At 47.1% G+C, this 20,691-nt stretch overlaps 1 protein-coding gene across 1 annotated transcript in view; it reads left to right on the forward strand.

The window, feature by feature from the left end:
- The window catches only part of BIN1 (bridging integrator 1), a gene marked incomplete at its 3' end in the record, with an annotated part of 134,039 nt that extends 113,840 nt beyond the window's left edge, over positions 1-20,199 (forward strand). Inside the window, exons 4-6 of the mRNA XM_015414912.1 lie at positions 2,212-2,266; positions 3,263-3,357; positions 20,104-20,199. Of these exons, the coding sequence (XP_015270398.1) occupies positions 2,212-2,266; positions 3,263-3,357; positions 20,104-20,199 (246 nt within the window). The remainder of the gene's footprint in view (positions 1-2,211; positions 2,267-3,262; positions 3,358-20,103) is intronic.
- Positions 20,200-20,691: the final 492 nt, after the last annotated feature.

The raw sequence follows: 20,691 nt of genomic DNA on the forward strand, positions 1-20,691 counted from the left end.
TTCCAACCAGTGTACTTACGGTTGTTCAGACGGCGAACATCTGCCTCCCATCCCTAACAATTGTAAATCCTTTTAAACAGTTGCACTCTGCCACTAGGTCCGAAGTGGTGGTAAACAGAGTGCAACGGTGGCTTCCGATGAACCCTTCCGTCGGATCGCTCTCCAAACGTTATACAGCCACTTCCATGGGAAGCCTGAGGCTTCTGGTTTTCCCCCGCCATTTAAAAAAAAAAAAAAAACCTTAGCAATATGCGCTCGGGCGAAGCTTCGCCCTGAGCATTTGTTTTTTTTAAAAAAACCTTTCTTTAACTTCCCTCCCTGGCTCGTCCGGATGAGTAGCTGGGGGGGAGGGATGGGGCAGCACCCCCCCCAGCCAAAGAGGGCAGCGGCAGCAGCAGCGGGAGGGAGGGGGCGGGGCCCGGGAGCAGCAGCAGACCCCCCCATCCCATCCCGCGTGCAGGGAGCACGCAGGGGGGCCAGGGTGTGTGCATGCTGGGCAGGGGGGGCGGCGGGTCCCTTACCCGAGCGAGCATGGCGGCGGGGAGAAGAGGGGCAGGGCCGCGGCCGGCCGCTGACCCGGATCCGCTTGGCAGGCCGTCCCTCCGTCCGTCCGAGTCTCCGCCAGCGGCTGCCAGGCCGACCCCCCGTTGACCGCCCAGCCCGGAGAGTTTGGCACAGCCTCCGGCACCGCGCCGCCCAGTCCAGCCCCTGCAGAAGATGCCGCGGCCCGGCCATCAGAGACCCCTCCGACAGGGGCCTCTGAGCGCGTGCAGAGCACCGGGAAGGGACCACGGCTGAGCCTCTGCCTCGCCCCACCGCTTCCGCCCAGGGCGCCTCTCCGCCTCCTGCCCCCCCAAGACCCAGCGAGGCGGGCTGGGCTGAGGGGGCCCCGGGAGCTGCCGGGCAGAGCGGGCGCTTGAACCCAGGGCCCCGCCGACGCCCTCTGACTACTGCGGCGCTCCAGCCCCACCTGCTTCAGAACTTCACGTGTGATCGCGTTTCTGCCAGCATAAACTGCACCGGTTGGAACCGGTGCAGTTTATGCCGGCAGAAAAGCCCCCGTCTGAACGCACCCTTACAGTCAGGAAGTTTCTCCTGATATCTAGCCAGTAATGACTCCCTTGTCATTTCCACCCATTAGATCTAGTCTTGCGATCCGGAACAAGAGAGAATAGATCCGCTCCGTCTTCTAAATGAAAAGCCCTTCAAATACTTGAAGATTTCCTGGCTACACTACACACACGGCCATACGATAATTAATTACTTGATTAATTGATTCTGATGAAGGGAGCTTTGCATCTCGAAGGCTTATACCTGGGAACTTTTGTCGGTCTCTGAGATGCTACTGGACTGAAATCTAACTGCGCAAGATGTAAAATCACATTTTGAATTTGAATTTTCACATTCAAAGCTAGACTGGAAAATTTGACAGATTTCTGATATTTGTGAATATTTAATTCAGCTCTATTTATTTGTGCATTTATACTCCACTTTTATCCCCGATGGTGGCTTACAACAGTGTTCCCCTCCTCTGTTTTATCCATATATAGCAACAGCCCTGGGCAGTCGGTTAGGCTGAGAGAGACTGGCTCAAGGTCATCCAGCGAGGTTCCATGGCAGAGTCAGCATTTGAACCTGGTTCTCCTGGATCCGAGCCTGACACTCTATCCACTACACCATGCTGCCTCTTTAATTATATGGTCACCTAGAGTCGTGATCTCTGCTGGGGATGGCTGGAAGGTGGGCAGAACTGGTACTGGTAATAATAATAATTATCATATGGCATCGTGTGTAGAATAGCCAGGTGATCCTAAGATTGTCTGGCAGCCAGAAGTTCTTGCTCTTTTAGTGTTATGCACCACTTGGTGGCGAGCTGGACTTGTTTTTTTTAAGGCAAGAGGCATTTCTGCGTCATGAATCTGGTATTCCTTGGAGGTTGCCCTTCCAAATACTAGCCAAGGCCAATCCTTCTTAGCTTCTGAGATCGGATGAGATTGAGCTAGCCTGGGCTATCCACGTCAGGGCGCACTACTGGTGTGCTGGCTTCACAAAAGTACTGGCCAGACCTTTTCATCAAGCTTTCCATGGAAGTCCCAGCGGTGTGTTCTGATCACTAGGGGCCATGATGTTTCCTGTTTTATATGAACAGCAGATCGATGCTGTCCTTTTGTTATGCTGGTTAGTCACTGGTTCTGCTTCATGTCTTTTCAGTTTGAAGGCTCCAAGCTGCAGAAGGATCTCCGGACATACTTGGCGTCAGTAAAAGGTAAAATCTGGGGTGGGGGGTGGGGGAGAAATAGTCCCATGCTACCATTTCTAGAACCTTTTGCTATAAGGTAAATAACGTCAAATACAACCAGCAATTGTATGCATCAAATTTACTCTTGGTTGTATCAACCAAAAAGTTGGTTTTGCATTGATGTTAGGCAACGTCTTGTATATGGTGAAACAATAGCAGGAAGTTCAGGGGTGGTCAGCAGGCCAAGGCAATTGCTGCCCCTCTCTAATCTAGCACAGAAACAACTCATCTCTTGAGCATGTGCCACATTGGTACAGTGTGCAAACAAGACTCCAGTAGCATTCACAGATGCTCATGGCTCTTGCTGTCAAGCTAATTGAGCTCTGGAGCATTTCTTGTTGCTTAGGAACTGGCATTTTTAAAGTCCTGAATTCCCGTGAGCAATGAGGTGGCTGGTGGTTCCTGATTGGGATCCTTTCTCCCTTTTTTTTCTGTATAGTACATTTGTCAGCATGTTGTGGGGTTTTTTTAAGTTTTGTTCCTGGTTGACGGAATTAGTCAAAATGGGACTTCTCTGGTTTCCCACCCCTGATATTTAATAACTGTACGGAAAATGAATTTGCTTTTTTTATTTCAGCCAAGCAAATTCTTTGTAAACTGTAGGTCTGAAAAATAAAAAAAAACCCAAAAAGTTCTCAGCTGCAAACTGGCTGCTTTCAAAAGATAGTTCCTTTAAACAATGGTGGCTTAAAAAAGAAAAGAAAAGAAAAGAAATAATCCATTTTGAAACAGAGATGGTATTATTTCTGATTTCTCGCAATAAAGGAAGAAATGTTACTCCCAGTGGCAACTGGTCTCTCTGTGTGTGTTGGGGATGGGATGTCTCTCTCTCTCTTGGGGTTGGGGATGGGATGTGTCCTCAGTTAACAAGAAACATGCCTCTTTCTTCCTCATGGGGAAGGGTGTTTGATGAGATGCTGCTGCATCATCACAAATTCTGAATTTCTCTTTTCTATCTCCAAGCAATGCATGAGGCTTCCAAGAAACTGACTGAATGTTTGCAAGAAGTGTATGAGCCCGAATGGCCTGGCAGAGAGGAAACTAACAAAATAGCAGAGGTGAGGAGCTATTCCATCACGAGTCTGCATCATTTACGTATGAATATCCTTTCTGTGCTGCTTGTGTATGGAGCTATAGTTCTTTAAGTAAAGAGATGGGCTGATTTGGGGTTTCTGGCACGGTGAGCTGGCCTATCGTGATCTTAAGTCTTAATCTTAAATCAGGGGTCATTTCGTAGAAAAAGAGGTGCAGGAGCTCATTAGCATAAATCATTAGCATAACTTATTTGCATATGCCAAACCCCCTGACATCCCCAGAAGTGTGGAATGAAGTAAACAACCATGATGTATTATGCCAAAAAAAGTCTCCAAAGACCAGAAATTTCTTTTTCCGATATTTCAGTTTACTGGAAGAAATTCAAACGCCATCAACACGGATCATGCATATTATCTCGTTTCATGTATAACTTTTACAAGGTGAGTAGCGTTGAAGTACATTATTAATCCATTTGACAAACTCTCTAGTAGTATCTCATAGTGACACTCATCAAAACCATTAGTGCTATACACGAAATGAGATAATATGCATGATCCGTTGTGATGATGGCGTTTAAATTTCTTTCAGTAAACTGAAATATTGGAAAAAGAAATTTCTGGTCTTTGGAGACTTTTTTGGCATAATACATCACGGTTGTTTACTTCATTCCAAACTTCCATCCCGTGATCTCTCTCTTTGTTTTGCATTCTCGGAAGTGTGTCAGAAGGCGGGAGAGCTTGTACCTGAATAAACCTTGGTCTTAAAGGTGCCATTGGACTCTTTTGGATTGCTAGCTATGGGGGGGGGCATGCAGATCTGCCCTCAGAGAGGAGGGAGACCTTGTACCTGAACAAGCCTTGGTCTTAAAGATGGCATTGGACTCTTGGACTGCTAGCTATGAGAGGGGGGAAAACACGCAGATCTGCCCTCAGAGAGGAGGGAGACCTTGTACCTGAATAAGCCTTGGTCTTAAAGGTACCACTGGACTCTTGGATTGCTAGCTATGGGGTGGGGGGAAACACACAGATCTGAGGCGAGAGACCTTGAACCTGAATAAGCCTTGGTCTTAAAGGTGCCACTGGACTCTTTTGGATTGCTAGCTATGGGGGGGGGACATGCAGATCTGCCCTCAGAGAGGAGGGAGAGCTTGTACCTGAATAAACCTTGGTCTTAAAGGTGCCACTGGACTCTTCAATTGCTAGCTATGGGGGGGACACACAAATCTACCCTCATAGAGGAGGGAGAGCTTGTACCTGATGGTGCATTAGGGCTGACTGGACATGGGAAAGGCAGGGAGGCAGATATGTCTGGATTCCCTGCCTGATCTTCTCCAGGTGCCCTGCAGGGCACCTGGAGAAGATTGGGCCGGGAACCCAGGGCATTTAAATCCCCCCCCAAGTCTCTCCGCGAAAGCGGAGAGGCTCAGGGGAAGAGGCAGACATGTCAGCTGCGGGGCACCTGGAGAAGATCAGGCAGGGAACCCAGGCAGTTAAAAAACCCCTCCCTGAGTCTCTCCATGGGCGGGGGGCAGGGCCTGGGCTCCTTACTGCCAGAGCGCTGTTCCAGGGTGCTCCAGCAGGAAATGACCCCTGATCTTAATCATGTGATTTTAAGTTCCCCGTTACAACAATGTAGGCACAAATGGGTCAAAGCACTAGCAGTTGGTAAAATCATTCAAAGTGCAATGCAGGCAGCACTAAACAGACACTTCTGTCTCTTGTTTCCTATCCACCACTGTATTGTGGACTTAGAACAATCTGATGTCACATCTGGGTTTTCCCTGGAATTGATGTCACAGCTAAAGTTATCACTATGCACTACAGGATTGTTGTGAGGATAATATGGAGGAGAGAAGAGTGATATAAGTCGTACATAATTTAGGGTTGCCAGGTCCACGAGCTGGAAGCATTGCCCCTGATGTGCCAATGTCAGCGGAAGTGACATCGTGTGCCATGCATACATTACCCAAAAGTAGGCACATCGGGGGGGGGGGACGCTCTGGTTTTGGGTCAAAACTCTATGGTAAAATCACCCGCAAACCATAGAATTTTGCCCCAAAACCAGAGTGCTGCCCCTGACATCACCAACATACCTATGTCACTTCTGGGTGGCATAGGCATGTTGCTCCATGTTACTGTTTTTTTGGGGGGGATTTCCTCCCACTGGCCTGCTGGTGACAGGTCCTGGCCCTAACCTGGTGGGACTCCCTGCCGAACAACATCAGGGTCCTGCGGATCTGATGCAATTCTTCAAGGCCGGTAAGGCAGAAATGTTCCGCCAGGCTTTTACTTGAGGACAGCAATGGGAGGTTAAGACTCTCATCCTTCTTTTCTTTTCTATGGCCTTCGCATACCCTTCCCCGCCCTGCCACGTGGGACAGTGGTGTGGCCGGTAAAGGGGGATTATTATATCACTATCTTGGATCTGTTTTAAATATTGATTTACTGTTGGCAAATTTAATTCTATGTTAGGCAGATCATGAGAGGGAGGGCAGGAAGGGTTGCATTAGTGCTTAGTTCTTGTAACCCTTTCTTACACGCCTAGGGAAATGGTGATCGCCACTTTGAGGTCAGGAAGCAATTTTTTTACAAATTATTCTTTTATTAGTATATAGTGACAAACAACATAAACGACAAAAAACAACACAAGCAAATGGATTCATATCACAGTTTGTTATATGTCTGCTCTGGACCGAACCATCTCCTTCCTAACTCTTCATAAAATATTTACATCTCTATACCTTTATCTCCAACCATTTGTAGAATTTCAACCAAAACTTTTCAAAAACACCCTCTTCTTTCCCACAAAGTTTCATTGTTAGGTTGTCCATTTCTGCTATATCTATCATTTTACCTATAAAACGGTATATCTTCTTGTTTCCACCCCTTTGCAAAAAGCATCCTGGCAGCCGTGAGCAGATGACTAATTAGATGTATATCTATTTTATCAATGTTATCAGGCAATAGATTTAACAGAAAAATCTCAGGCATCATGGGAATATTCACCTTGCTTTTTTGAACAATAATGGTATGAATTTCCTTCCAAAAACCTTGTGTTTTAGCGCATGTCCACCAAATATGGAAGTAAGTGCCTTTTCCCATTTTACAGTTTCAGCTTTTATCTGAAAGGTTGGGGTAAGCTCGTGCTAGCACTGCCGGGATTATATGCCAACGATGAAACATTTTAAAAAGGTTTTCTTTCAAAGATGTTGCTTTCAATTTTTTTCATATTCTGCCACATTCTCTCCCATTTAACCAATTTGATATTGTGCCCCACATTTCTGGCCCAGCTTATCATTGAGGATTTCACTACTTCTTTAAATCTAATTAAAAAATTATAAAACGAATAACCTTAGTTCTCTCATCCAGCAGGATTTTGTCAAAATCTGAAAGTTCTTGGTTAATTCCTATCTGTTTAGCTTTCACCAACCTGGATTCCAGCTGGTTCCTCTCCCACCAGGACAGTAAAATCCCTTGGCTTTCTAACAAATCACGAGTTTAATCATTCCATTTTTATCTAATAAGTCTCTATATGTAGTATATCTTAATTTGGCAATCAAATTTGGGCTAGAGATGGCTTCAAGCGGAGCTACCCATACAGGTATTTTGTTATAAAATAATTTTTTCATCTGATTCCAGGTTTTTAATAAAGCTCTTCTCAACCAGTGATGGTTAAAGTGTGTGTGTATATTTTGCTTAGCATGCCACAAATAAGCATGGCCATCCTGCACCAAGATCATGTCCCTCCAGCTTCAAAACTCTTAAGTCATTTAATTGGGCCCAATCACGTATCCATATCATGGACGCTGCCTGATAATATAGCTGCCAATCAGATAGTGCTAAACCTCCTCTATCCGGTTTTTCCTGTAGGAGCTTAAGTTTAACTCAGGGTTTTTTCCCTTGCCAAGTAAAGTCCCTAACCATTTTTTCTAATTGGCGTATAAAAGTCAAATTAGTCAGCACCGGAATATTCTGAAAAAGGAACAACACCTTGGGCAGGATGTTCATTTTTATCACCGCCACCCTACCCATCAAACATAGTTGCAGTTGCCAGGAAGCAATTTTTGTCCAAGCCAGTTTGGCTGGAGATCCTGGAGGGGTTTTTTTTGTCATCTTCTGGGTGTGGAATGGTGGTCACTCCGGATGTGGAGGGGGAGGTATTTCTGAATTTCCTGCATTGCGCAGGGGGTTGAACTCGATGACCCTGGAGGTCCCTTCCAGCTCTATGGTTCTTTGATTCTATTATTGTATCTTAAATGTTTTATAAGACTGTAAATTGCCCAGAGCCTGCTTGCAGGGTAGGTAATTTGTAAATTTAATGAAATAAATAAATAGATAAAACTGGGGGATTCCCCACCCCAACTGGGGACTGGCAACCCTAAAATAAACAAGTAAATATGTAAACAAATTAAACTGATGCTTGGCTGCATAGATACAGCTTAATGTAAAATTAATGTAAAATTGGCTGTAAAATGGCCAGGTTATGTGAGGCACTGAAGAAATCATAGCTAGGATTGCCTACTTAGCTTGGGAGATTCTTGGAAATTTGAGGGCCGTGCCTGGGGAATGTAGAAAGGTGTCTTTGGGGTGTGTGATGCCATAGACTCCACCCTTCAAAGCCACCATTTTCTCCAAGGGAACTGATCTATGTCATTTTCTTTATTTATTCATTTACAATTTTTGTTATCCCTCCTTTCTGCCCTCACAGGGGCCACCAAGGTGGCTAACAATTAAAAAAAAAAAGATTATAAGATCATGTTTTAAAACCATTAAAATCACCCCCACACAATCATTAAAACAAATTAAAAACAGAGTTAAATATATATACAAAGACATTAAAACAGCAATGAGAACATTGATTAGAAAGGAGGGATCACTGTAGGACTGCCAAGTCCATTTTAGCCCCCAGCGGGGGACTTTGGGGGGCGTTCTTGGAGGGGGCGGGGCATGCCCGACGTGATGACATCACATTGGGGACGTCTGCCCCCCCACCTGATGGGTGCACGGGGAAACGTCAGCTCCCTGCACTTAAAGGGAGCCCCTTTAAGTGCAGGGAGAAGGGAGAGGGGTGGCTGTGGGTGTTGGGGCTTGGGGGCGGGGGCTTCCCCTGTCGGCCAGCTGGCCAGCGGTGGGTAGAACCCCCCCCAAAAAAAAGTAGAAAGAGTTCCAGAGCTTTGGTGCCATGATCAAATTGCCACCTGCCTAATATCAGAAGGTGGGAGCACCCAAAGCAGGGCCTCCAAAGATGACTGTAGTGGTTTGGAGGTCTCATAAGGGAGTAGGCAGTCCTTCAGGTATGTTTGTTCCAGGCCATACAGAACTCTGAAGGTCAAGACCAGCACCTTGAATTGTGCCCAGAAACAAATTGGAGCCAGTGTCGATGGGCCAAAAAGTCTGGAGTGATGTGGTCCCTACAACCCACTGCAGTCAACTTCTAGTTTGCAGCATTCATTGCCAAATACTTCTCAAGGGCAGCCCCATGTAGAGCTCATTTCACTAATCTAATCTAGATATTACCAGGGCATGCACCACAGTGGCCAGATCTTTTCTGTCTAGGAAAGTCCTCAGCTGGCTAACCAATTGAAGCTGGTAAAAGGCACTCTTGGCCACAGCTGCCACCTGCCTATCCAGCAGTAGGCTTGGGTCCAAGATCATCCCCAGACTCCATACCTGTTCCTTCAAGGGGAGTGCAACTCCATCCAGAACTGGTAACATCTTAAATTCAGGATCAGACCTTCCACACATCAGTAGCACCTCCGTCTTGTTGGGACTGAGCTTCAGTTTATTAGCCCACATCCACTTCAATACTGTCTCCAGGAACTGGTTCAGGGTTTCTGCAGCCTGCCTGGGATCAGCTGGAAGTCGAGATGGAGCTGAATGTCATCCATATATTAGTGACTACCCAGCCCAAATCTCCAGATGACCTCACCCAGCAGTTTCATGTAGATGTTAAAGAGCATAAGGGACAACATGATACCTTGTGGAATCCCTTAGGCCAAAGTTCAAGGGTCTGAGCAGCAGTCCCCCGGCATCCCAGCCATAATTTCAGGAGAACACCTGGTTCCTCCTGAAGCTTGGCAACTCTAGTCACAGGTAAGGTTATCACTACTCATGCCTAACCACTGGTACTATTGAGCTTCCAGCTGCTGCATGACTAGGGGTGGGCATGAACCAGGAAAATGTGGTTTGTGATGGTTCATGGCATGCCCAGTTCATGAACCACAGACCATCACAAACTTGGTCCAGTTTGTGAGGTTTGTAATGTGGTAGAATGGCCCCACAGTATGCTAGAGGCGCCAAACTCACAAGGAATCTTAGGCTGACTCTCCTCTACCTGATGTCCAAGTTTGCTGAGGACTGGATTTATGGGGTCTCAGTTATGGCCCCCGAGGAAAGTGCTTTCTGGGGAAATGACAGGTTAGGTTCAGGAGCATATAGAATAGATCCTGCACAAGCTAGAGACACCAAACTCACAAGGGATCTCCAGATGACTCTCCTCCAGTTTGGGGAGGATTGGACAATGGGGTCTGAGATACAGCCCCCTCAAAGAAGGTGACTCTATCCTCCATTGGAGGGGGAAAAAGCAAAAAAAAAAAAAAAAGCAAGGGCAATAGAAGCCCAGCAGAACAGAATCAAAGTCCCCAATAATCTCTGCAGTAGAAATGGTTGGTGAGGGACATTTTTGCAAGCCCAGCAGAACCAGTGCATTGTGCCCAGCAGAGCCAGTGCCATTGTGGCACTGCAAACCCAACAAGACTAAGGTCAAGCCAAGAAAGTACTTTTGGGGGAAATGTCAAGCACAGGTTCAAAAGTGTATAGAATGGACCCCCTGCAAGTTACACAGACATAATGCATAGGGAACCTCTCCCTGCTGCCCACTCCCCTACAATTTCATCAAGTTGGGTGTGGATTACATTTCTGGGGTACCAGTTACAGACCCCCCCCAAAAGGTCTCTGCACTGTTCTCTCTGGAACATAGCTGCAGTTACAAGAGTCTATGGAATGTCTCAGGAACAAGCCAGGGACACCAAGCTCACAAAGAAACTTAACCTGGTGAGACCCCCCTGTCAGACACTGGAAGCAAGACAAGCAGCTTCCCTATGCTTGCAGCCCCCCAAGTCTCCAAAGGCAGATTTGGAGGGGCTCCCCAAAGTAACCCACGACAGCTTGGTGGGCACCCCAGCCCCAGCAGACAAGCAAGGGGATGCTGCCCACAACTCTCACAGCCCTGCCCCCAGAGCTGAAACACACAGGTCTAGAGCATGGCCATCAACCATGGTGAATTCTTCTGCTGTGCAGAGGAATGGAAACACATGTCAGACTAGCCAGGCCACCCCCCAAGTCTCCAAAGGCAGGTTCAGAAAGACGGACATCTCCAGAGTTCTTACAGGGGCTCCTCAAAGTAACCCCACAACAGCTTGGTGGGCACCCCAGCACCACCAGACAAGCAAAAGAAGCGTGCCCACAACTCTCACAGCCCCCCCCCCCAAGGCTGGAACACCACGGTGTATTCTACTGCTAAGCAGAGGAATCATAGAATCACAGAGTTGGAAGGGCCTATACAGGCCATCTAGTCCAACCCCCTGCTCAATGCAGGATTAGCCTAGAGCATCCCTGACAAGTCGCTGCTTAAAGACTGCCAGGGAGGGGGAGCTCACCACCTCCCTAGACAGCTGATTCCACTGTTGCACAACTCTTACAGTAAAAAAGTTTACCCCAATATCTAGCCAGTACCTTTCTGCCCTTAATTTAAACCCATTATTGAGAGACCTATCCGCTGCTGCCAACAGAAACAGCTCCCTGCCCTCCTCAAAGTGACAGCCCTTTAAATACGTAAAGAGAGCAATCATGTCCCCCCTCAACCTCCTCTCCAGACTAAACATTCCCGAGTCCCTCAGCCTTTCCTCATAGGGCTTGGTCTCCAGGCCCCCGATCATCCTTGTCATTCTCCTCTGCACACGCTCCATTCTGTCCACATCCTTTTTGAACTGAGGCCTCTAGAACTGCACACAATACTCCAGGTGTGGCCTGACCAAAGCAGTGTACAGCAGGACTATGACATCTTGCGATTTGGATGTTATGCCTCTGTTGATACATCCCAAGGTTTCGGTAGCCTATTTTGTCTCCACATCACACTGGCTGCTCATGTTTAACTTACACCCCAAGATCTTGTTCACCCACACTGCTGTCCATAAGTGTATCCCCCATCCTGTATGCCTGTACCTCATTTTTGTTACCCAGATGTAGAACTCGGCACTTATCCTTGTTAAATTGCATCTTGTTCACATCCATCCACTGTTCCAGCATGTTCAGATCTCGTTGAATTCTATCCCTGCCTTCTGGTGTGTTTGCTGCACTTCCCAATTTAGCCTCATCTGCAAATTTAATGAGTAGCCCCTACACACCTTCATCCAGATAATTTATAAAAATATTGAAAAGTACACCTAATTCATTTTTCCTTTTCCACCAACACACGAGCCATGAATCAACTACATTAACATAAATATTTATCTTAATCTTGTTCTCAATCTTAGCCTTTGATCTATACTGAGTACAGAATATATCTTTTTTCTGTCTTGGAGCTTCCTATAGTACCTCACTTAAGCTGCCCGTTTCTATTGGCAAAACATCTTATTTAACACCTCCTGCTATAATACCTACTTTCCTTCACCGTTCAGTAGTCCATTAGCTCATTTTCCCAATATGAACACAGGGTTTAATACCATATTTATTTCCTTTTTTGTCTTTAGTTTATCTTTAATTTTCAATAACTCTTCATCTTCTATATATTGATTAACCCTTTCCTCTAAGACTTCAATACCATTTTAACTACCGAATTTACTTTCTTATTTCCAAACATACATTTTCTTCCACCGTTTGCTGTCAAGTCTTACACCTATCTTTATTTGGCCCCGAGTTTACTTCCCACAAAATAATAATCTGTTTTAACAAACTTCCTCACAATCTACTTATTACTAGCTTTCCTAATACCACCCTACATCTTTAAATACATACATATTTAAATAAACATTATCCATTTAACTTTTATCAAAAATATTACATTTTACACCTTTAATTTACTGATTTATTTCCCATTCAATAATTCATTTTTAGTTTTAATTCATTCTTAACCCTTATAATAGTCCCAATCAAATCATCAAAACACTAATCATTTTATGTTTCTTTTCTACCTAAACCCCAGTCCACTTTTCTACTTAACATACCCAATTATTTTCCCCTCCATATTTTATTTTTATTAATATTTTATTACAGTAAACCATTATCTGAGTTAATCATTCCAACCTAATATTCAAACAAGCACCCGAATAAAGTATAGACTTGAGAAATAATATGCTCAATTAGATATATTCACAACGTCAATCATTCCATCTAGTCAAGTTCAGGGTATAAATCATTCTATCCTTCCATATAATTTAATCCTTCTCTTAAACATCAATAGTCTATTTTTCTGCTTCAGCATGTCCACATGTCTTCTTTCTTTGTGCTTATCTTGGATCCCAAACTTCTCTTTGCTCTTTTTCAACCATTCTGTTTCCCCTCTTTTACTGTTCTCTTTGAATTTCCAAGCTCTCCTTTTCCATCTTTTCCATCTTTTCCATCTTTTCTTCTTTCCATCACTTTCAGAAAGGATGGGTAGCACGGAGCAAGCCGCATTCCGCCCGTTGCTGCGCTGCGCCAGCGCACATCCTCCCCTTCTGGTTTGTTTGATGCTCCTCCCAATTTGGTGTCATCTGCAGATGTAATGAGTAGCCCCTCCACACCCTCATCCAGATCATTTATATTAAAAAAATATTGAAAAGTACCGGGTCCAGAAGTGAGCCCTGTGGCACCCCACTGGACATCAGATGAAATGCCATTGACAACGACTCTTTGAGTGTGGTTCTCCAACCAGTTCCCTATCCACCTAAGTATCCTAGAGGATACAGGAAACACCTGTGATGCCAGTTGGGCCAGGCAGATTTGGAATCACAGAGAGGCAGACATGACAATACTTCCAACAGGGTCTCCCCAAAACAACCCCATGGCACCTTGGCAGGCTCCCCTGGCAAGCACTGGAACCCAGCAAGGCATGCCCACAATGCTCCCAGGCCCCCTCAGGCCCAAACACGTAGATCCTCTGGTCACAGTCCACCCCTAGGTGAAATTTCTGGTTATTCACCATGATGGAACACATTGTACAGGCAAGAGATCACCTGCTGTGAATTCTACAAATGCAAAGGAAACAGGTAGTCAAACAGGGGCTTGCTTGTACAGGCAGATGTTTGTGGAGGTAGATGTCATTCCAAGAGGTAAGTGGCCTGGATGTTACCCTGTGAGGTCCAAAGAGGGGTAACCTAGCAGGGGGAGGTTGACCTTGAGGAAGGCCAACTTGTCCACCCTGGCTGGATCCAGGCGGGAGGTAAGAAACTCTCCCAGGTGGGAGAACACTTGCTTGCTCTGGATCCTGGTGGGAAGGCAGGAGAGGACACTCATGGCTGCGCAAGAGAGGTCAGGCCAGATGGCAGCCTTGTGTGGCCAGTATCCCAGGGGATCAGTGGGCTCAGTGGACTTGAGAAGGTACTCCCTCACCATCACCTCTGCCGAATGCTCTGTCGTTGCACTCCGAGTTTACCACTGGCAACCAGTAGTGAGACTCCTCCCTAGTTAGGATTTTTGAGGCAGAGGAGCTGGGCTGTCGCTCTTCCTCCTTCTCCCCCCCCCCCAGCCCCTTCCACCTGCTGTTCCTTCTGGACACATATGCTTCCTGGGCTAGTAACACGATTGGATGGATTTGGATCCTAGCCCAGGACGAAGCTTTACATTACACTTCAGTTTATTTTATTTATTATTTGTATTTTTATCCCGCCCTCCCCGTAGGCTCAGGGCGGCTTACACAGCATGTCGCCGAAACATGTAGTAAAACAGTAAAAACATTAAAAACATTAAATAACATTAACTCTTAAAACATCATACATACAAACAACAATTGGTGCTCGGCTCCTAAAGCCAGATGGCCGTGAAAAGTCCCGTTCTCTTTTAGAGTGTCCACATCCGGTGACCCTGTCCACAAGCTTAGGGCGTAGATGGTGATGATGGTATACTGATGGTGTAATGGCGGTGGCGGCTCCTATTCAAAAGCCTGGCGGAAGAGCTCCGTCTTGCAGGCTCTGCGGAACTGTGTCTAGGTCTGTAACTTCCTCACTTCTTCGCAGAGCTCATGCTTCCCTTGCAATGCTGCCTTTTATCTGGGGGTCACAGATACAGGCCAGCTAGTACTCCCCTTCCTTGCAGAAAGGATGCAACCTGGTGGCGATGCCCACCTACAGCCTCTGTGCCAAGGTCCGGACCCGTTGGAGAACAGGCATCCCCTTGGGGCCTGGCTCCAGTGCGGAGGCCAGCACCCAGTCCAGCCCTCAAATCAGGGGGATGAGTTGCCCCAGACTGGCCAGAGGCTTATTCCCCGCCGCCAGTGGATCGTGCCCCGGGGGGAACCCCACCCCCAAAGCACGGGACGTGCCCAGTGTCAGCACATCACCCGTAAGTGATGCAGCCACGCCACTATGTTTTTCCCTCGGATGACCGTAGCCCCACCCCCAGTGCGCCCGACTTCCGGGTGACGTGCTCGTGGCGCGCACACGCTTTGTGCGTGCTCTTGGAGGAACCTGGGAGTCCCCTGCTGCAGCTTAATTACAACTTGGCAACCCTAGTTAGGGAGCCAGGTGTTGCGGCAGCCGGCGGAAGGCTGTGACCTCCACAAGGGAGAAGGGTGGGCCATCCACAGTGATCGTCTTACTGACGAGGCGAGTGACTGCTTCCTGGGCCCTCCACGTAGCCCTTCTGGATGGCACTGTCGGTGTCCCTGGGGGAATACACATGAAGCGGCCTTTATACTGAATCAGACCATCGGTCTATCAGAGTCAGTCTTGTCTACGCAGACCGGCATCAGCTCTCCAGGGTCTCAGTCTTTTGCATCACCTCCTCCCTGATCCTTTGAACTGGAGATGCTGGGGATTGAACCTGGGACCTTCTACATGCCAAGCAGATGCTCTGCCGCTGAGCCACAGTCCCTCCCAATAAATATGAGTCCATAACATTATCTCACCCCACAATAAGCCGATAACTTAGCAAGGAGTCGCTTCTGTGAAGAAGCTTCCAGTCAATTCAACTTCCCACATCTATAGTTTTTTTTAAATCTTCTCTTAACAATAGCTAGCTGTCCTACTTGATAAGGGGGCACATTCCTGCCTAACAAAATCATCTTATAATGACCTTTTGGAGTGTGACCTGCCCCCCCAAGTGCTCCCCCTCCGGTTCTCCCTGCTGAGAGGGAGTTGGGCCTCTTCTTCCTCCCTCTGGCTGCCATTATTTCCCTCAGCAGGTGCCTGTGGAGGACAGAGGAGGACAAGTGTTGGGGGTCTGCGCCCCTCCAGACGTGGGTTTGGCAGACAGGGGTCACTGAGAAGGGTGCGGAAATGTTTCCAAAGTGTGTACTGGACATGAGGCCCCGGCATTGGAGATGGTGGGAGGAGGGACAGCTGCTTTTGACACTGGGCTGGGGGGGTCATGGAGGTTTGTGCTCAAGACAGGAGCAACAACGGAGTTGTGTGGAAGGGGAGGATGCGTGCCCCCCCCCTGAATCATTGATGTCAGAGTCCTTCTTTCCAAAGAGTGTTAGCAACTGCTGGTGTCTCTGGGCAGTGCTAACAACTCTTTTGCTTTTCTGGAGAGCCCCAGGAACAGATCAAGGAAGGGAGGCTCTGAGACCTCTGGTGACGCCCTGCTAGAGGCGGGCTCCAGTGGGCTGGCAGGATGGGTTTGGTGCCTGAGGACGGGGGCCTGTGGTACGTGGAGGGTGGAGGATGTCTTCCCCCCCATGATGCACACCCGTTGCACCCACTTTCATCCTCATGTGCATTCTCAGCTGAGGCACCCAGTGGCTAAGTCCCTCTGCTTGGTGTGAGCAGAGAGACAGTTTTTCTCGGAGCCCTGAGTCCACTTAACACCCTGTTATGTCCGCTGACCACCACCAGGGGCCAGCGAATACCCCCGAGCTTGACTCTGTAGGAACAATGGGGACTATGCTCCCAGTCTCTCCACTTGGGAACCAATAGGACCGTGGCGGGAGATTTAAACCCACCAATGGGACCTAGGGGAGTGTCCCCAGGTGTGTATATAGTTGGCCAGCCTGCCAGTAGTTTTTGTCTTTTGTTGTGTACCAGTAAACCATGCTGATCACTACATCCGTCTCAGTGGTTTATACATGCATCTAACCCACTACACTTCACACCCCCAAACACCGGCAGGGGAGATAAGTTCACAATCAACATGTGGGGCCTCAGCCGAGGCACCCAGTAGCTATGTCCCTCTGCTCGGCATGAGTGGAGAGACTGGGTGGTTCATGTTAACACCCTTAGACCCAAGCAGGGGAGAGGAGTTCACAATGAAAATCTGGGTCTTCAGCTGAGGCACCTAGTAGCTAAGCCCCTCTGCTTGGTGTGAGCACAGAGTCCCGCTCTGCTAGTCTGTTTTTAGTAAGTTCCCTGCCTCTCTGTGTAACTGCCAACAGAGGAGAGGGTGTGGAGGTGAGCTAAGGATATATATAGCTTTGTGATCCCATAGAGCAGAATGGGAACTCTTTTATTGGCGGCCAGCAGTGCCTGTTAAGCTTTGGGGGGCTCCTATTGGTGCTTCCAAAGAGTGTTAGCAACTGCTGGTGTCTCTGGGCAGTGCTAACAACTCTTTTGCCCAGGTGTGTATATAGTTGTGCTATAGTTGTGTTATAGTGCTAACAACTCTTGTCCCCAGGTGTGTATATAGTTGGCCAGCCGGCCAGTAGTTTTTGTCTTTTGTTGTGTACCAGTAAACCATGCTGATCACTACATCCGTCTCAGTGGTTTATACATGCATCTAACCCACTACACTTCACACCCCCAAACACCGGCAGGGGAGATAAGTTCACAATCAACATGTGGGGCCTCAGCCGAGGCACCCAGTAGCTATGTCCCTCTGCTCGGCATGAGTGGAGAGACTGGGTGGTTCATGTTAACACCCTTAGACCCAAGCAGGGGAGAGGAGTTCACAATGAAAATCTGGGTCTTCAGCTGAGGCACCTAGTAGCTAAGCCCCTCTGCTTGGTGTGAGCACAGAGTCCCGCTCTGCTAGTCTGTTTTTAGTAAGTTCCCTGCCTCTCTGTGTAACTGCCAACAGAGGAGAGGGTGTGGAGGTGAGCTAAGGATATATATAGCTTTGTGATCCCATAGAGCAGAATGGGAACTCTTTTATTGGCGGCCAGCAGTGCCTGTTAAGCTTTGGGGGGCTCCTATTGGTGCTTCCAAGGATGGAGAATTCTGCCTCCCTGTTGCTTTGGAGTTTTGTAAATGTTTTAATTGAGCGGAGACAGTCTGTCTGGAAATGTTTCAAATGAACCGCCGCGAACAGCAGCAAAGTTCGTGGAAGCCCTTCCATGAATATTGCTTCATGCACCATGAACTGGCCAAATTTCATGAGGAACTGTACTCTGTGAGCCAGTTCGTGCCCATCCCTATGTATGACTGTCAGAAATCTGTTTGGCTTTTTAATGGTGCCTGATGATGAAGCAAGCAAAAGGGAAGTTTGTGCTTATTGGATTTCTGTGGGTGAAAGTGGCTTATATGGGTAAAGAAGACTTGGAAGCAGACATTTCCCAATAGCAGCTTATGGTCTGTTCCTGAAACTCCTCCCAGCACAGAAGCTGGGACCGAGCAGGCATGAAGCATAGTTCTTCTTAGCCTCTACGGTGCTTTGCAAACCGACTTCTTTGTGTCCTCAGCAATGCTGATTGGGAATGAGGGATGTCAAGCTCTGTAGTTGACCAGGGATTTGGGCCTTTAGCTGCCATGCCACGGATACACTGGATGAAGTGTTTGTCAAGAGTCTGCTGCAAATGCTCTCCTGCCTAAAGCTTCCGGAAGCGATTTCCCCCTTGCTCTTGCAGATGAGCAGCTTACCCTGATCAGAAGTGAAGCAAACCTTCTCCTCCCTTTTTACTGAGGTTGCATGAGCTGTATTTGTTTGAACATTTCAGGCTGTTTTGTTACTGGATTGCTGTGTTTTCTTGTTGTGAGTGACTTTGGCTGGAATCCCAAAGGTACTTTCCTGGGAGTAACTCCCATTGAATAACATGAGGCTTACTTCTGAGTACACTGCTTATGGAAGCTCCCTTTCTCTAATTGCACCTCCTTCCTTTGAATTGTCCCAGTTTCTAGTTGCTGTGATTTTTTTTGTTGATGCTGTTGTAGGACGTCAAAGAAGAGTAGTGAATTGAGTGTACTCTGGTGCCTCTTTACACATCTTAGGCACAATCCAGACAGAGTTATGTGTAAGCTTGCCAAGTCCCCCCGGGGGGCGGGGAAACCCCCGCCCCAGAGGCCCGTTCCCCGCCGGCGGCGGATCGGGGCCCGGGGGGAACCCCACCCCCAAAGTACGCGACGTGCACGTCACCCGGAAGTGACGCGACCATGCTGGGCATGCTGGGGGCAGGGCCACGGTCATCCGAGGGAAAACTCTATGGTTTTCCCTCGGATGGTCGTGGCCCCGCCCCCAGCATGCCTGGCGTGGTCGCGTCACTTCCGGGTGATGGGAGCCCCCCACTCCAGCAGCAGGTAAGACTTGGCAACCCTAGTTACGTGCTTCTCTTTGGTTTCAATGAGAAAAGTTAACCATATGTGATCCCATGGTCTTCCAAGAGATAGAGTTAAAAGTGTTAGACATTGACCAGATTGTTCTATATTTTTGGTGGGTTTTGTTTGTTTGGAGGAGCCTCATGATGTAATCTTGTAATCATACACCTTTCACATTTTACCCCACTTCACTTCAATCTTCAAAAACCTAGTCTGATATGATCTTTTGGAAAGATTGCAGTCCAAATGCATTTGCATGGTGTTTACATGGGACGGTGCATACTTTTAAGTCTTCATCCCACTTTAGTGCCATTTCCCTTTCCTCAGCCCCTGAAAGCACCATTTCTTTCCCCTTCCCTGTACCACTGGGGGGATTTTTAAAATAATCAACAGTTGATGTATTGTTCTAGTGCAGGGGTGGCCAAACTTCCTTGACATAAGAGCCTCATAGAATAAAAGGTAGATGTTTGAGAGTCGCGAGACATAAAAAAAATATTACACGTTTTTACCGGTAAATGTGCAAATTTACTTTTTAATAACATGAAATGAGACTGCCCAAAATAACAGCAAAAGCGGTAAACAGATATTGATAATGATATTTATTTGTCCAATGATATTCGTTTGCTCATGATATTTAGCTTCCCCAGCCGCCCTGCCGGAACCCGCACAAGATGTGTGAAAGAGCCGCATGCGGCTCCTGAGCCACAGTTTGGCCACCCCTGTTCTAGTGTCACTGTAGCAATATAACAGTTACCTCCACTAGTATGTGTTATGTGTGAAGGGGGCTGAGGCAAGGAAAATGCATGGGAAAACTGCCATGTGGATGCTGTGCATTTGCAGTGGCAATGAGAACTACATAGATGATCATCATTGTGTGGATGCAGCCGAGACTACATTTTTGCACCTAAAAATGGGACAAGCAAATGTTGGCAAATGTGTATCACAAAGGGAGACCAGATTGGATGCAGCTCAGTGCAAAAGGTGTGTTTGCTGGGTTTGTCGTGCCTAATATATGAAATTTAACTTTAAATACAACACTTTCCTTTTCGTGCATGTCATGGTACCAGTGTGGCTGTATGGTTGGTCACTGATCTTCTCAATTGTCTTGTAGAACAATGACCTGCTGTGGACAGACTTTCATCAGAAGCTGGTGGATCAGGCACTGCTAACTATGGACACCTACCTCGGCCAGTTCCCTGACATAAAAGTATGGTTCTTTCTCTACTTTCCTGTAATCCTTTTTTTAAAAAATATTGGTATCTCTCTATGCGTGTGAGGGGGAGAACCACATGGTGCATGTACCTAGAGAGAGTTGTGTGAGAAAACTAGCTCTGTGAGGTCTTACTTAGATTATTATGAGCTATTGTAGAGGAAAGAATGATTCCTTGTTGAGAGGAGAGGAGCTCAATTCTCATGTCAGGTGAAATGACTGTGATCAGTGTGGGATGGGGGAACAGGCTTCCATCCACCTACTTACCTCTGGGCCAATGTTGGACGTAATGTGTAACTAAAATATAAACCCTTTTTTATCATTGTCTTTGATGAAGGAATTTATTTTACTTTTAAAAAATATTTTTATTGGGTTTTTCATCATAATGCATATTCACCAACAATTATTAATACATATATACTTAATTCCTTATACTTCACATATATTTTACAAAGCAACCTAGCTACCAAGCAACCTAAATTTACACGT

This window comes from Gekko japonicus, unplaced genomic scaffold (assembly GCF_001447785.1).
Source record: "Gekko japonicus isolate JY-2015 unplaced genomic scaffold, Gekko_japonicus_V1.1 scaffold2861, whole genome shotgun sequence".
Taxonomy (NCBI): Eukaryota; Metazoa; Chordata; class Lepidosauria; order Squamata; family Gekkonidae; genus Gekko; species Gekko japonicus.